At 34.6% G+C, this 17,887-nt stretch overlaps 1 protein-coding gene across 1 annotated transcript in view; it reads right to left on the reverse strand.

The window, feature by feature from the left end:
- Window positions 1-216: 216 nt before the first annotated feature.
- The window catches only part of LOC149797107 (E3 ubiquitin-protein ligase listerin-like), a 103,716-nt gene continuing 86,045 nt past the window's right edge, over window positions 217-17,887 (reverse strand). The window contains exons 24-31 of the mRNA XM_089961775.1: window positions 14,249-14,341; window positions 11,031-11,217; window positions 8,661-8,790; window positions 7,038-7,167; window positions 5,649-5,736; window positions 2,941-3,135; window positions 1,030-1,197; window positions 217-347 (exon numbers count right to left, since the gene is read on the reverse strand). Of these exons, the coding sequence (XP_089817901.1) occupies window positions 288-347; window positions 1,030-1,197; window positions 2,941-3,135; window positions 5,649-5,736; window positions 7,038-7,167; window positions 8,661-8,790; window positions 11,031-11,217; window positions 14,249-14,341 (1,051 nt within the window). The 3' untranslated portion in view covers window positions 217-287. The remainder of the gene's footprint in view (window positions 348-1,029; window positions 1,198-2,940; window positions 3,136-5,648; window positions 5,737-7,037; window positions 7,168-8,660; window positions 8,791-11,030; window positions 11,218-14,248; window positions 14,342-17,887) is intronic.

A 17,887-nucleotide genomic window follows, 5' to 3' on the forward strand; every position in this document is an offset into this window, starting at 1 on the left:
TTTTTTTATATATTGTTATTTTAAACATTATTTCAGTGATTTCATTTATAAGTAGTAATAAAAAAACAATTTTGATGCTACAAAAATGATACAAACAAAATGGGGAATGCATGTTGAAAAATTTGCTAAATCCATATTACTATAGATGGACTTAATTGTATGTGTTGTGAAGGCTCTGCACTGATTAAATTGTGCAAGAAATGACAAAGGATAACATACACTTTTTGGAATATTATTTTTTTTTCTCTTATCATGTACAAATTTATAAACCCACAATCACAGCAATTTTAAAACAGGTTCCGACACAGAGGACATGTACAGTTGTGACTTGTGTTGAACCACTTGTACTGAAAAGAAAAAATTCAACATTAGTAAATCAAGCAATCCAAGTTGTATAAAAAATATTTAAATTGTGAGGTTAACAATGAGGTCTTAATGTATTTACATGCACATAAATGGAAGATAGATGATGTACCATTGCCAAAAACTTAAAGGAATGTAGCAAAGGATATAAACTCTAAATTTTGATTTTGCAATTGCAAGGGAATGCTTGGTGCAAAATCTTGAGCTCTAGTGAGTAGGAAAACCAAGAAACTAAATGTTTCTAGTTTCCTCCAAGCTTGAGAGGTTATATCTTGCTTATCCACCTTGACTGGAAAGAAAAGCTACCACTGGATACTGCCGGTGTATTTTATTCTCCCCAGATGAAACTCATTCTACAGCCTTCCCTCCCTACAAGGATACAAATAACTATTCTCTAATTGCTTGTGAATGACATATTGTTCATGGAGATGAAACCACACTCATCATTAAGATGACCAAACTGCCCCATTAAAGCGCTACCAGAAAAAGTGTGGAAGAAGATAACAACGGGTGGAGACTGGACAAATTATACCCACAGCCCTTCTCAAATTACTTGCACCACATATTTTTGTTGAAGAACAATATAACTGGGCTATGGCTTTATAAGTCAATAGATGGCTCACAAGAACAGACAGTAAACATCTGACAGAAGAACAGACAACTTACCAGACATGCTGAGTGAAATTTTTTCTTGCAGGTTTTACACTGAAGGCGAGGCAGCTGAAAGTTAGTACCATGTAGAACCGAATAACAAATTGTGCATTCCTCTACTCCCTCAAACCTCTTGTCAATGTTGTTCTTCCACAGCCTCAAACCATCCATGATACTACCATTCTGCAAACAAGCAGGCCTCAGAGTTATCAAACTTTTCTATACATAAAATTAGATTCTAATGAAACAAATTTTACGTTTATTGTTAGACCCTGTTAATTTTATTAAATCTGAACTGTAAAAGGCCAGTATTCTGATATCCCATAAATTTCATTGCTGATACATTTTGAAGTAAAACCATTTTATTTTCTCAAGAACAAATTTAAGTTATAGTGGGAGCATTTATTAGGTCAGTTAATTGAATGTTCCACCATCTGTACTTCCAGTTGCGTTAAGAATGTGTATTTAAAAAAACCAATTACTATTGCCTACTGATATGTTCATAAGCATCCTGTTCATGGTCATTCAACATGTTTTCTATTTATAGTAGTGGGGGCCATATTTGAAAGCAGACTGACGACATTTAAATAAATCTGAAAAGACTTTTAAGAATGTTTTCTGTCAAGGTTTTGATCAAATTCTGTTGGACATTTTTTGAGAAAAATTCATTTAATATGTTTCTCTATTTTAAGTAATGGTTTCATATCAGATGGTGAGTAAATTTAGAAATCTGAAAAGCTTTAATGTCATAATTCTTTCTTTTAAATATCCTTAAATTGTTTTTTGCAAAGTCATTCTTTAAAGTTTGTTCTATTGTTAGCAACAGCAGCTATAACTGATAAATGGACCTCATTACTAACAATTTAGAGGGCCTTTCTGGCAAGATGCTCTCACTTCGGGTTGAATTCTGTTATACAATTTCTGAGAAGTCAGTTAAAAGCTTTTCTCTTTTCTAGCAACTGTAAAGAAAACTTCTTAATCCAAAATGTTTTTCTGTTCAGTACTTCTGAGAAATGTCACATACAGGTTTTGCTATTTTCAGTCAACCTTGAAGGACTTTATGCCAAGCTGCTCTATGACATATTTGGTTGACACTAGTCAGGTGGTTTCTGAGAAACTAACAAGAACTAAATGTTACTAGATCAATCAATATGGGTTTTGGAATTTTAACGTAGCTTTAACCATGTTTCAGTCATATCGCTATGATGTTTGCAGTATGACAGTTTATAGTGATGTCTAGCACTGGGGCATCATTAAGCAGACATGTAGTCACATTATCCTGACACAAGGCCAACCAGTCCTAGCACTAACCTCTTAATGCTAAGCACCAAGCGAGGCAGCTGCTAGTATCATTTTTATGTCTTTGGTATGACTATGCCCGGGTTCGAACCTGCGAACTCATGCATACGAGGTAGAATATCTAGCCACTTAATGGATGAATGAAGGATGATACATGATTGACACCATCATACCATTAGCTCATTTGATCTTATGGCCTGGCAAGTTAAGTGTTTAATAAAAGCTGAAAAATTGCTGTATTGCAAGAAAATCTAATTAACTCATTTACACATGCATCAAAATATGCTTGGTAAATTTTACTTGTCCAAGTTGAATGTTTTATTGCAAGCTCTTGCCAGCGAGCTTCTTGAAATGGACAAATGGATGATAAGAACCAAATCAAAATATCCACCCCCACCCCTCAAATGGGAGCAAGAAAACGGCTCTGTCTTGTAAACCCAGACAGTATATCAGATGCTTATTTCATTTATAATGGCATAGCAAGGACAGTGTAAACACAACCACTTTTTAAGGTTTGCAGTTTGTACTATTTTACATAATGGGCACATCCATTGGTGGTTTTTGAATGAAACTTGCCTTATTACCCTAGTATATCCTTGGTAATAGAATACTGCTTAGTACATTTACCTGATGCTGCAGGAATATGTTAAGATGGAGCAGCCATTTCTCCCACTGAGGTCCTGAGACTCCTACTCTCTTCTCACTCTGAACCTGGATGTTTCCTAGAGGGTAATTTGAGGGCAGGGTGATAACCATCTCTACAGTAACTTCTGCAAGGGCATATGTAGCAATTACCTCCCTTGTCATAGCCCTTGTTTTTATCTGAAAGTGATTTAATCATGTGTGAAAAAAAATGTATACTATTACGTTATTCCAGTTAAAATTTTTATATTGGAAGACTATGTGATGTGATATATAATAAGTCGATAGTTCTTAAACTTTTTTTGACAGACCGCTTGAAAATTGCTGAGGGTCTCTTGGAAGACCACATTTTGATTGCCGATGGTCTAGGCAGACAACATAATGATCTTTCCTAATGTTGAGTGTACCACAAGTAAATTACTGGAAACCTTTCTGTGGACCACCTGTATGGAGCTCATGGACTACCAATGGTCTGTGTACCACTGTCTGCAATAAGTCATCAGACCACACTATCAGAACAGCACAAATTCTGCATGACCTATGTAATGTCTGTTGCATCATGTAGTTAAAATGGTATTTTCACTCATCTGAAACAAATTAAATTGTGGACTACTGCACCAAATGTAGACTTTTGTTTCAGTGAATGTGAAGTTTTACGAATCAATAAACCTGTCATTGTAACCTACATAAAGCATTGTGTCAATGAGGTTGATGCATAAGGATGGACTATGGTCACTGTGTATCATATATCATTTGCATTTACATGAATTATAAGATCATGAAATAAAATTACATTAAAACTTTGATAACTCAAATCACACAAATGACTCGCTCAGTTCCATTGTAAAGTATTCTTTTCTTACATTCCTATATATGTATACTGTGCTTTCAAGTGTAAAACAATGATGGGGAATATCTTGTCAAATAAACACTGTCACCTGATGACCATCTGCTGGTAAAATTCTGATTTCCAGCATCATCTGAGCAGAATTCATAGTAATCATGATAATCATTAACTGCAATACATTTACATACGGAAACATTTGTCAGTTCAAGTTAATGTCTGCATACAGATCATTCTGCAATGAAAAATCCTAGCCAAAGGTTCAGATTCTTATTAGAGTTTTAAAAACTTTTATTGCAACTGTTGTTTTCTAAAAAATTTAACGTACTTTAACATTTTTTTCAGTCAAATCGTTACAATGTCTGCAGTGTTGCAATTTCTAGTGATGCCTAGCACGGGGGTATCATGTTGCAGACATGTAGCATGATGTCCCATCCAGTCACATTATCCTGACACCAGTCCTAACACTAACCTCTTATGTTGAGCGCCGAGCAAGGCAGCTTTTAGTACCATTTTTGTAAGTCTTTGGTATGACACGGTCATGGATCAAACCCACGACCTCCTGCATCCAAGGCGAACACTCTAACCACTAGGCTACTATTTATAAAAGTAAAATCAATGCTGAAATGAAGACTATATAATTATTCAGTGTTGTGTTTAGTGTTAGGGATAAGAGTTGACCTCATATTTTTACCTGTTTATTGCAAATTATCTTCAATACAAAATTAGGATGCTGTGTATTGCCATTACCTCAACAATATCAGCCACTAATCTTTGCATGTTGTTACGTTTTTAAACATGTAAAGTTTACACTTGATTTTTCAGTGTAACCTAATTTGTTATCCTCTTTTAAGGTTTGGACATTTTCAGTGGCTGTTCTGCTGTTTTAAAGTTGTCTCAGGATTCAGAATGCACAATTCTGATTTTAACCCTCAATTATCTATCAAGAAAAATAATCCTTTGTTACACATCATTACTAAATAGGGAACTTCCAACCCTGAGATCAGATTTTGCATCAAACATTCAGAACAGCCTCATGTCAGATGCAAAATTCAGACCCTTCGGTGGAATATTTGGATCCTTCTTTAATGCATATAAAGAATTCTAATGGATCTCATAAAACTCAAAACTACCAAAACCTCTGATCAAATATTGGGCTCCACAGTAAAGGTTTGGTTTTGGAAGTTCTACTATATGTCACTGTAACATAACAACTACCAACACTGTCAGCAATATACTTCTCAACAAAGTTTTGTATATACATGATAAAGACTACCTCAAATTTCTATTCAACTGACAACAAATTTATTAAAGCCAGCTCTTCAGTCTAGTATGAAACGTTTACAATGAACTCACTGAATAAATTTGTTCCTATCATACCACATCATTCTTGTGTAGTTTCGATTTTGCTGGAGCGACTTTTCAAGAAGTACTTATTTATTTCAAAAATGACCTACTAGTCCTTTCTTTGCACATATGAAGTCCTGTTTTGGCTTGGTTTGGTATATTATGGCACATCCACACAAATAGGTTATTGTCAAAGACAATTAGAACAAAGTAACTTAAATAACGGCACACCACAGTAACCAACCCAGAATGATACAAAAATAGGAATCTGAATTGTGACTATGAGTTCAGCACACCAACACTGAGCCACTATAGCTATTGTCTCCATTATTTATCTCTTAAAACATCCAGGTGGGTCTTACGCTAGTGCATAGAAGGTTATTACAGGTAATATAGGTCTCCCAACTATGGGAAGTGGTTTTTCTGAGGTAGATGTCTTTTACTGCTAAAATACAATTTTATGGCAAAATTGTAATTTTTTTAACAAAAAAGTAAAACTTACTGTCATATTGTCAAGCTTGACATTTGTCTTCTGTACAGTTTGAATCTCTGCATTACATAGAAGGTGGCTCACATGCTTGCTTGTGAATCTACAAGAAACATACTGAGCTTATAAATAAACAATATATAAATAAAGTGACAAAAAAATGATGATTGTTAGATACCAAGTTGAACTCGCAGCATATCTAAGGAAATTTCCGTATGGATTTAATATTAACAATTATAAAGCAACCTGGTCACAAATCATGAAAATTAAATGTTGCAAAATCAAAGAAAATTATTGCAAATTGTAGAAAAGCAAAAATGAAATTTCAAAAACCAAAAGGTCTGCAACAAATACAAAAACAAAATGCTGGCCATGATCTGTATGTCAAGCCAATTTGGTACATTGGTGTAGTATGCATTAAGTAAAACTAATTCTGTGGCAATCTGTACTTCAAAAATTGACTAGATAAAACATTTAAAATGGGTTAATATAGACACATAACAGAATACCTAAATCACCATTATGTTGTTATTCTCCCATGGGGAGATCAACAATAAGTAATTTCACTTATATTTTCAAGTGCAGTATTAAATTCAATCACGCAAACTTTTATTCATCAATAACATAGATGAGACTCATTAATCAATCTTGTCTAAATTCTTACTATTACAGTCTATACACCTAGTCTCATCAAATTTTATGTTTAAACCTACAATCCACATTGAGGCCAAAGCTCTGCCAGTTACATGCATGATCATCTGATTAATGTGTATGAATGTTCCTTGAAGAATCATACTCATCTAAGAAATGTACTTAATGAATTGGTGACATAACAGGCTTCATTATATATCATGAATTTGAGGAGCATGATCACTGTGTGGCTTCCAAAATTCTGCAACGAGTCCACTTATTAAAGTACTACTTTAGTTTTGTGGCAAAATGAACTAGAGTTTGATTTAATAATTTGGTGAGATGTGTTGTATTCTTGAAGAAAATGTATCTTGTTTATTTTTAAAAATACAACAGTGCCTTAACAAGCAGACAATTTTTATTCGAATTATTAGTGACGTGACAACACTAAAGCCATTAAGTCCACTTTGTGTTTTTCCTGGATGCATCATGTAATCAACTGTTGCTCAATCCAGAATAAACAACAACCAACAAATATTTCCTTAGTCGTTTGGCATACTCAACCATGCACTAAATGATACCAAAGTCTTACATGTTTTTCACCTGTATATATAATCAATTTATTTACCCACATAATGCTGGGAAACAATAGACCACCAATACCTGCTCAATCAACCATTTATCAAAATGTAAACTGACACCCAAATACAAAGTTAACATAAAAGTCCTGTTTATCAAGGTAGGCAAGACACTGACCTTAACAACAAAACCTACTTGTCAACATAAGCTGCAGTTTTCCTGTCCTGTTCTTTCCACCACTGTCTCACCATGGCAGGTGTAGTCTCCAATGTCATCAAGTAGACTCCACATGCCAGTTGCTGTATCTCATTCACACTGGCTGAGGCTGCAATTCAACAGAAAATATAAAGTTACAGACAAAAGTCAATAAATAATTCACATCAGACTAGTGTCGGGCCCTATAACAACGCACATTTCACAATCCTAAATTCAAATACTAGTTTGTGTTTGTTGGACACTGGTTTGAAGATAAAAATAAAAAAGTTAAACGAATTCATGTATCCACTGTCAAGACACAATTGTGTAATTGTGTCAGTACATGGACATGACCTTGAACTTCAAGATATGACCCAAACTGTGACGTCTAACACATCTTTTGGTAGAGATACATATGTGCTCCAAATTTTAATATTTACTATCTTACAACAACTGTGGAGTCTAGAGCAAAGAATGAATACTGAAAATGTTGCCTCTTGACCTGGACTTTCGAACAAGATTCAAAATGTGGTACATAAGGCGTTCTCTAAAGATGATACAAATGTGTACCAAGGGCTATGGATTTATTTAAATTAGCATTTATGTTACAGTGGAACAAAATTTCTAAATGGACAAATGGAAAAACAAATATTTTATTCTCTGCTTTTCACAAAACAGATAAAGAATAATAAAAGTGTATCATGATGGAAATTCTCAATAGAACTGTTGTCCTTGTGAAAGAAGCCTTTCTTCTCAAAAAAGATTTTAATGTATTTAGTTTAAATGAAACAAAAACAAATTCCTATTTATTTTACAATTTATGTGCATTTGACACTGAAATCAACAGTATTCTTCTCTGATACACAAAAAAGCAAACTACAGCATTATAAGGGGTACAACTCTACAATTTTCTTTGGTGGTCTATATAAGAACCTCTAGAAAAATCATTCTAAAGACCTTGAGTGCTGAGGGACTACAAGTCATCTAAATATTGATGTGAAATGCTGAAAATCATAACTGTTCACTGTCTCTGATATAAATGTAAACTATCAGAATATGATGTATGCTTCTTGTGCTATGCTGGCTGCATGGATCTACAGTAGTGGAGATTGAAAATGCTGGAAAAAGGTTAATAACTCCATCACAACTGAAACTAAACAGACAAAACCTTCAAAAGGCACATCTATTTGTAATAGGAAATTCACTTACCAAAATGTATAAGGGTTACAAGGCTTTGTTGATTTCAAGAAATGTTGAGGGATGGACAGAAAAGGGGATTGCTACAGGGTTCCCTAATAAAGAAGTTCTGTCAACACAAATACTGTGGAATCCCAAGCCCACTGAAAGATCTAAAAAACCCTCCCCCCATTACCTACAGATGATTTATGGTCATTAATGTCATCTTGGATGCATGATTCTGAGTTTCTCCTAGTTCTCTTGACAAATATCATTATCTCACCTGCACTGGATCAATGATTACTTTACCAGATGCTTTTGCATAATGATTTTCTTTGGGCAACTCTTTCACAACTTTAGGCAAAAAATGTAAATTGCCCATTACCAATCCAAGAATAGTAATGTAAAAAGATAAGAAAGAACCTCAAGCAATAAAAAAAACATTACCTTTGACATCCAAGTTATGTTCCACTTCAAACATGTTGCCTGGGTTGTTAGGCATCAATCGGAATAAAGTAAACAGAAGTCTCTCAACCATACCAGTTGTTTTAAGGTAAGATGCATAAGCCTGTCGCAGCTGAAGATATAAAATAGACAACATGGTTATTTCTTTCTTTTCTAAAAAAAAGAATATCTGTATATCACTTGGATTGTCTTCTTTTTTGATCAAATATTACAATTTTACAAGTGGGGTTGGGTGATAATACATGAATTTGTAACCAGAGGATACACAAGACCTTACCCAAAAAATTTTAAAACAAATTTCATAGTATTCTTGAAATAAGAAATATGAGATATAAATCTGCTCTTGTAACACCCTGAGGATTCACATTTTCAGTGGTTCAGACAAAGATATTTTCTTAAAACTAGATTTGAGTTCAACTATCTATAGTATAATATAATGTAATAATATTAAATTGAACAATAAAGCAAACACTACATTGGCATTTCTAAAAAGACACACACACCCCGACACTGTTCACAGACATGTAGATGAACTGTCAACCTAGCACTAGTGAGATTTGTTTTGGAGTATGGTTATGTAGTCTGCGATCCGTACTACACAAAGGATGTTGATAGAATCAAGAAGATCACACGCCAGGCAGCAAGATTTGTATTTGGTGACCAGGGAAGCAGGATGTGTCACCAAAATATTAACTGACCTGGGTCTACCAACACTCCAAGACAGGCGTAATATGATCTGTATGACATACCTATACAGAATAGTCGAGGAGTTAGTGCCGGCTCTCCAAATATATTTTTCAAACCATTAAGACAAAAACGCCAAATTAAACCCAGATCTTTTCCTAATTTTTAAACTATAAACATTGTAGAAAAACAAGTAAAAAATAACAGTACATGTTTCATAGCTGAGCAATGTAGAACAGAACAATTTGGAAATTCTTTCTTCATAAAAACAATTGTGGACTGGAATCATCTTGGTGACAATGTTGTGTGCATGCAAATAGTGGAGGGCTTCAGGACAGCTTTTGAACAATTCTGCTAACTTTTTTTGTGGCTCTCTCTTCGGCTGCAACAATTTTATGCCATAGTTGGCCCTGTACTGTATACATTCAGATTTATGCCATAACTGGCCCTGCAATGTATACATTCAAATTTATGTCATAACTGGCCCTGTACTGTATACATTCAGATTCATGCCAAAACTGGCCCTGCACTGTATACATTCAAATTTATGTCATAACTGGCCCTGTACTTTATACATTCAGATTCAGATTCAGAATTATTAACAAGGTCAAAAGACCAAAGAGGATTACATCTGATGATAATGGGGTCACATTAAAGATCTCATTACTGGAATGATTGTTATGAAAATGGTACCACCTCAAAGTTGTATGATATGACAGAGAATTATATCCATTAAACTTTATCCAAGCTAGCCTTGATCTCAGCAAATTGTTTTTCTTCTCCAGCATTTTTATATTACTATCATTTACCAATGCTATGTCACACTCGTATATCTACAGGTGTCTGGTGTAAAGTACGTGCTGTTGGAGATCATTTTAAAGATAATTATTTTGTCTATCAACTGGTGTTAAATTTATTGACAGGTTCCAAAAAATCTGAACTTTTAATATATCCAGAGTACATACCTTTTTGTTTATGAGTTCATTTTCAACATAATCTTAACTAAAACACTGTCTAGGACATCTATCACGATATCAGTACTTCATATTGAACTGGAGAACATTTTTCCAGATTCTGTTTTTCTTGATATGACACTTGGGTGACCATACTGTTGTTGTTGTAGGGTTTAACGCCATTTTTCAGCACCAGATAGGCTATACATGGCAGCCAGTATTAATGGTGGAGGAAAAACCCAGGAAAACCCTGGAAAGAACCACTGACCCACGAGAAGCTACTGGCAAGCTTTCTCACATACCCACATTAGCCGAATCCGAGATTCGAACCCACACAGACAGAGATGAGATGGCAGTGATCCATAACAGAGAGCGCTTTAGACCACTTGGCCACTCAGGGACCCCGGGTGACCATCCTGAATGGCATATTACCATGACCTTGATCAAGAACACATTAATGAAGAGATTGTTTTGGCAAATAACCTATCCAAAGATGACCTACTGAACCTAGTAATAATACAATTTTTCCAGATGTTCACTCTAGCAGGCAGTCAACAGAATGTGTTTCTCGTATTTCACTTCAGACCTCTTTGGTGCTACAATGGTAGATTTTGACCAAAGGTATTAAACAATGTATTCTAAAATGATGACATAAACAATTTCAAACATGTAGAATTATGTTTGGTCTTTTTATGCAATAATGAATGTTACAAACCTCTGCTGGTGCACTTTTGAAGAAGGCCAGCATAAGTTTCCATGACAAAAGATATGCCAGGACATGGTGGTATTCTGGGGAAGTTGGGAAAATAGAAGAACACTGGTCCACCCTTAGGTCTGTCAACAGGTCACAGAAAAATTCCCAGCTGGTGTCCTGCAGCCTAACTAGAGAAACTGGAGGGCTTCTGTTGACAAAAAATAGCACACATACTTCCAGCATTTGAAACATTTAAATCATGAAGACTCTCTCTCTCTCTTTCACTCTCATGACCATGATTTCTAATGTTACATGTCCTCACTCAATATTTGCTCACACATGTTAACAAACCCACCAATGCAAAACAGGTACGGCCATCACAAAAACTACTTTAGCCAGATTTATTCAATGTGGACTGAAAACAGCATATGCTAAGCATATATTATTTTTTTAAATTCATAATTCATGAGAAACAATAGGTATTTTAAATCATTACATATTATATTCTGTGTTAAAATGAACAGCCAGAAGAATGTCTCCATTGTATATTCCTCAGTGTAAGACTGCCTCACATATAATGTATGCAAGTTTGATGATTCCCATGGACTGTATTACAATGAGGAAGCACTGTATTAAACTTTATTAATAGAGGGTAACTCAGTTTGTAAATACACTTATCTCCCTTGAGGCCTTTTTTATACAACAAAGAAAACTAAAACTACTGTTATAGATATTTGATATAATTTATATTAGATTTGATTTATTACTTGTTTGTTAGTTTAATTTTTTTATATTCCATTACATGTTATAGTAATGTAATTTTGTTTACTAGAATTTAACATTTTCCAGAAATTAGCATGACCTGTTTTTTCGTAAACACCAAATATTAGAACTTGTATCTTTGTATCTTAATGCTGAACTAGTTCCTGACCTTGATTCAGGATTAGTAAGAGTTGAAGTAAACAACGTCTTATTTTAATTGTGGGATTTATAAAGTGAAATCAAGGTTGCACTGGGAGTACATTACTGTAAACATATAAATAGCCTCTATTTTGAAATTCTGGTTTTACATGAATTGCTCAGTTGTGACCCATTTAAGTCGAAATTCCATTTTATGGAATTATTTGTTCTTTTTCCTGGGAATATTTAAGAGCTCACACAGAATTCTTGGGCAAAGACATTTATTGAAATTTTATTCGGAAATCAAACACCGATATATTATTTTCTGTGGTTCAACAAAGAACTGTTGACACTTCATTGCTACACTGACTACAGTATATGTCATTGCCTTCCAATTCTGGATTTTGTTGGGACTCAAATTTAGATTCATTAGAATATTTTTTACTAGGTCTAATAAATTTTAATTCTTTAATTATTTTTGGATTTGATTATTAAAACCGTAAGTTCTTTTCCTCATTTTTACCTTGTTTTTCTAGAAAAATTATTTGTTAGTTTTTACAAATCTTGTATTCTCTTTATTCTTGTTACTGCTTTTGAGAGCCTAAACATGTAACACTAGAAAAATAAGTAAGCAATTAACTATTGATATACCTATATGAATCATACTCCTTACATTCATGCACACTTGCACAAGCATACACTGTTACTATTTTGACAAGATCAATGCATTAATTTACAATGTAAACACAATGAGCACTTCATACCCTGAAATTTGCCAGTGAAGTATAATTAATATTAACTTCTATATTGTCTTGTGAATTTTCTACAACTTTGTATGATGCTGACAGCACAGCATTAAATTATATATTAATGACTATTTTTCTGTCTTTAAACTTCTGATGGTTTCAAGTTATAGAAATTATTCACTCAAAGGGTCCAATGCTCTAATGGGTGGAGGTGTGTGTGTGTGTGTGTGTGTGATTTGGATTTTTAACATAGCTTTAACAATTTTTCATTCATATCGCTACGAGGCCTACAGTGTGGCAGTTTTTAGCGATATCTAGTAACAGGGTATCATGCTGCAGTCATGTAGCATGATGTCCCACCCAGTCACATTATCCTGACACCAAGCCGACCAGTCCTAACACTAACCTCTTAATGCTGAGCACCAAGTGAGGCAGATGTTAGTACCATTTTTATAAGTCTTTGGTATGACTCAGCCAGGGATCAAACCCACAACCTTCTGCATCTGAGGTGGACGCTCTAACCACTAGGCCACCAGAGCGTTTGCTCTAATGAGCAAAACAGAATTTCCAGGAATTCAAGCTAACACCATCTCTTCCTTTTAACTGGAGAGTATTGAAATCATCTCTGGTATTCTTCAGCAACAAGATTTTACTGCCGTTGCTGAAATAATGGAGGTCATATTGCCATCATCTTTAGAACCCAGCAGGCATTACTGGAAGTCTTTTGTTGACAATACCATGTCAGTCTAACCATCAATTCATGTGGGAGTACACTGCCCTGGTGACCTGTCAGAATAATGTGACTGGGTGGGACATGATGCTAATGCCTGTGGCATAATGCCCCAGTGCTAGACATCACTATAAACTGCCACAATGCAGACATCATAGCGATATGACTGAACAATTGTTAAAGATAAATTAAAAATCAAAATTACACACATACACTCTCATGGGGGAGTAGCAATTAGGATTTTCAAGACAGCAACTGTGGCAGCCATATTGGACATAAGATTGGCATAGTTTTCATTTAGCACCAACTAGGTATCATAAGTCTGTTGGTGTCAACCCGATGTTGATATAACCATCTATTTGGAATGAGTAGATAAAACAATACTTTCAAGAAACATCAATTTCCATCATTTTCGTTTAGGACGAACTTGACATCATAAGAACTCTTCTCTTCGGATCAAAATCTCATGTTAAAATTACTTTCCAATTAGTTATTCTGGATTATGACCAGAAGAGCAAAAGAGGAATATATACCATTTTATTTTAGCATTTGCATTATGACCACAAAAACAAGCATATATTTTACTACAACAAGCAATACCAGTTATATGATATACCATTATACTTGCTTACAAGTCAAGTAAAACTGCAAACAAGAAAGAACCTGATCTGCCATAGCATAAAGAGCATGCAGATCAAAGTCCATGCTGTTTGTTCTTCTGATCACTACTAACAAACTGCACAGATCCAGATCTGTAGGCACATTATGCAATGGCACATCTGGGTCTGTGCAATTTGCAGTTGGACTCATAAGTGAGTATATACGGTACACAATTGCCTGAAATTGAGAGCTAGGATGCTGACTTTGAGTTGTCCTCCTCTTCCTCACTCCCTTCTGCTGACCCCTCTCTGATACTTCTCTCCTCCTTGTCATACTGGGGCAGGTCCTCCATCACACTATAACAAATTACCAAAGAAACTTTATCTGATGTCAATAACATGGTGTTGTTTTAACCGCAATCTTACTTTTGATATTGGTCTAGTAAAACATAGCAAGGGTATTTGCTTGCTTAAAGTGAATTAAGGATATATTTCATCAAGTGGGTGAAAACTCATGAGTAGTGTCATAAATGGTCACTTACTTTATGTGGTCAGTAGTATTTTCATGGGTGACAATGCCACAAGTAAAAATGATTCAGTTTTTCACCCATTAGATGAAATACATCTGCTATTCACTTGGAAAATACAATTTTTTTATATATTTTATGCTCAAAAGTAATGGCCAGTAATATGAATAACAACACACTGATGAAGCAGATTTCTTACTGTATCCCATGTGAATTCAGTAGTTTACCATTTATGTTATGCTGCTTTCTTTGTATATTTGTACAGAAAACAGAGGTAATAACTTAATTCTTCTTCCAAACTGATGGCAAAACAACATACTGTTAAAACAATAAAACATGAAGAAAAAAGTATCTGCACGTTGTTCGGGGTGAACCTTGGCTGTCTGTATGTGAGGCAATCATGCATACCACTTGACTATGCAATCATCTTTAAATAGTTTCAACATTTCTTGGTCATAATGTTATCAATGTCTACTGATGGGCAGTGAAAAATTATTTATCGTATTTCACTTCAATGAATTAATTACTGTTTCTCTCAGAAAATCCTGTAATTCACTGATGAGCATAACAAAAAATGTATTGACATCAGAAAATGTGAAGCATGTATCATCACATCTTTGCTAACCATGGTTCTGATATGTTAACCCTATCTACACCTTGGTGGATCAAGCTGATATTTCTGTACTTCGGGTCTATGACTTTCATTGGATGCAGTGGCAAGCCACTGCACCCAATCAAAATTAAGTTGTTGGAATTTGTAACACTGTTCCAACATGATCAAGACAAGGGCACCAAACAACCTGAATGGACTCAAATACCTTTCACTCAAATACAACTGTAATGGCCTTCCTCTGCTATGTAGTCATATTTTTGAAGTTAAATTTGCAAAGTATCTATCTGAAGTTAATTACCTCCACCATTTTCAACCAATATACAATGCACCACTGTTACACACTATTGGTTAGCTTCAATTACAGACTAAGGGAGGTCACTCTAACTCCAACAGACATGGCTAGGACAAAGCACAGAAATATCAGCTAAATCTGCCAAGAAGTAAATAGGTTTAACATATCAGAACCTTGGCTAGCGAAGATAGAATCATCAGACCTCAACAATAAGTAGATGTGTAAACTTGTTAAGCACCCACTTGAATTTCTGGCTTGAGCTGAAACAAGCTTCAGAAGATAGACAGAATCTCACATATTCATTTCATACACAAATTATGAAACTTCTACTTCTAAACAATTTAAACTTTCTGATATCCACAACATGATATGACCAACACTGATCATGCCTGGACAGACTAATATTTGTTTTTTCATCAGAAAATTCCATTTACCAAAAATCAAAAAGATAAATTATTTACCTTAACTCAGTATACTTCAATAAAGAAACTCAATTTGTTTCAAAATTTGCACAAATGAAATTGAATTGCTAACAAACCTACCCAATATTTGCAAGTCATCATGGGTATGACTGGTATTTTATCTTTTCACTGCCAATAGTAGCAAGACACTGGCTGTACCCATAGCAGCTTTCAAAAAACTGAATCAATTTGCGTAGGATTTGTGACATTACTACTGTCATCTGTGATAGGTGTTTAAAAGCAATTTCATAATTCTTTAACAGGAAAAGAAACCAATTAATAATTGAAGGACACTGTAATTAAAGGTCACTAGGTAAAAACTTTTTCAGAAAGTCATGATACAAAGATCTGCCACTGCATTGCATGTCACATGAAAACCCGATTTTTTACTCTCAACAAGAACATCATGATCATGTTTTGAAAAACACCATTTTTCAGAACCTTAGCAAAACATAAACAAAATAAAGATAGTGATAGAGACCTTTCTTTAGCACCACAATATATGCCCATAACCTGTAACATTTATAAACAGTAAATGGTCCTGCTTAGTGCTTATATAAAACTATCCTCAAGGCAGTTAATACGGTTGATTGTCATTAAGGCAATTAAAATGTATGCCAGTCAGAGACAAACAACAACCACTGCACAGATAGCTGACATTAACTAGGGTGATGTAGTGTAAGTCATTTTGCACACAATAAGTGGAAGGATCCTATTCATTTTAAGTTAGATAAATCAAAGAGACGCGTGTTGAAGAACAAGTTAATACACATCACTGCCTGGAATGAGAATGTTTTAAACCCTCTTTACTATCAATTATTGGCAAATTCATGATCGCCAATAACGTTTCTTTAAAATTGGACTTTACACCATATATAAAATACAAAACATGAACATTTCAGAAGTCCATATCGTGTACAAGTGTGATCCATTTCTGAAGGAAAAACACAACCGTGATTCAGGGAATGATGAGCAATCTGCAAAGTGAGCAAAACCAAATAAAAACATATTTCAGAACTTCTGGTTGATGGAGTCAAACTTTGTGAAGCTCAGAAACAAGGAGGAGCATTTTATTCTTTTCACTTCTTGAAAATACCAACCTGACATGACTCATTCTGGAGTCTACATCTGTCAACATGGTAACAACAGTCTGCATCAGGACAATGCATGAATGCAGAGCTCAATCTCAAAACTCAAATGTTTAAACAATCATTGACAGGCCAGGTCAGAAGAGCTTAAGTACTTTTATGCAATTTTGTCACAAAGCACAACCTGTCATTTGCAGTTACAGGACCTTTTTCAGACCTTCATGTTTGACTTGCATGTTGGACACTCTCTCAGCAATGCAAATGTAGACTCAATTTTTAATCCTGGGAAAAATTCAACAAGATCTTGGATACAGCTTCAACAGTGCTAAAAGTCTCTGACGGGTGAAAAGATGAATACAAACGACACTTGCATTAGTTTCAAGTCCCTTACTGAGCAAATGACAGCAGCAAAGTCTGTGTCTAATTAAGACAGTAATTAATGTGCACTTTTCTATCCTCTATATTGTTTCCTTTTACTTACAATAATTACACTCTATCCAACAGTAATGAATGGTGCTTAAAACTGAAATAGAATTGTTGTATTATAAACAATATGTAAGATGAGCTAACCACCATCTTGATCTCAAAACTATTATGAATTAAAAATTAACAGAAACTGTTGAAAAGAATAAATTTCATAAACTAAAGCAAATTTTGCTGTAAAATTATTTCTCTATTAATCTTTTCTAAAAACATCTATACTATGTTCACCAGAACATCACACTCACCACACAAAAAGGAAAACAAATGCTTCATTTTGCATGGATAATATCCTCAAATGAACATTTTAAGCAGCAAGAAACCACCATCTGGTTAAGAAACAACTGGCCACTGACTATATAAAGTAAGTAACCATATACTACACCACTTCTGAGGCAATTCCATGGCTGGAACTTGGAAAAGCTCTTGAGACTATGAGACT

The sequence above is a fragment of the Sinohyriopsis cumingii genome, chromosome 6 (genome assembly GCF_028554795.1).
Source record: "Sinohyriopsis cumingii isolate HCF-2022 chromosome 6, ASM2855479v2, whole genome shotgun sequence".
In the NCBI taxonomy this organism is placed as follows: domain Eukaryota; kingdom Metazoa; phylum Mollusca; class Bivalvia; order Unionida; family Unionidae; genus Sinohyriopsis; species Sinohyriopsis cumingii.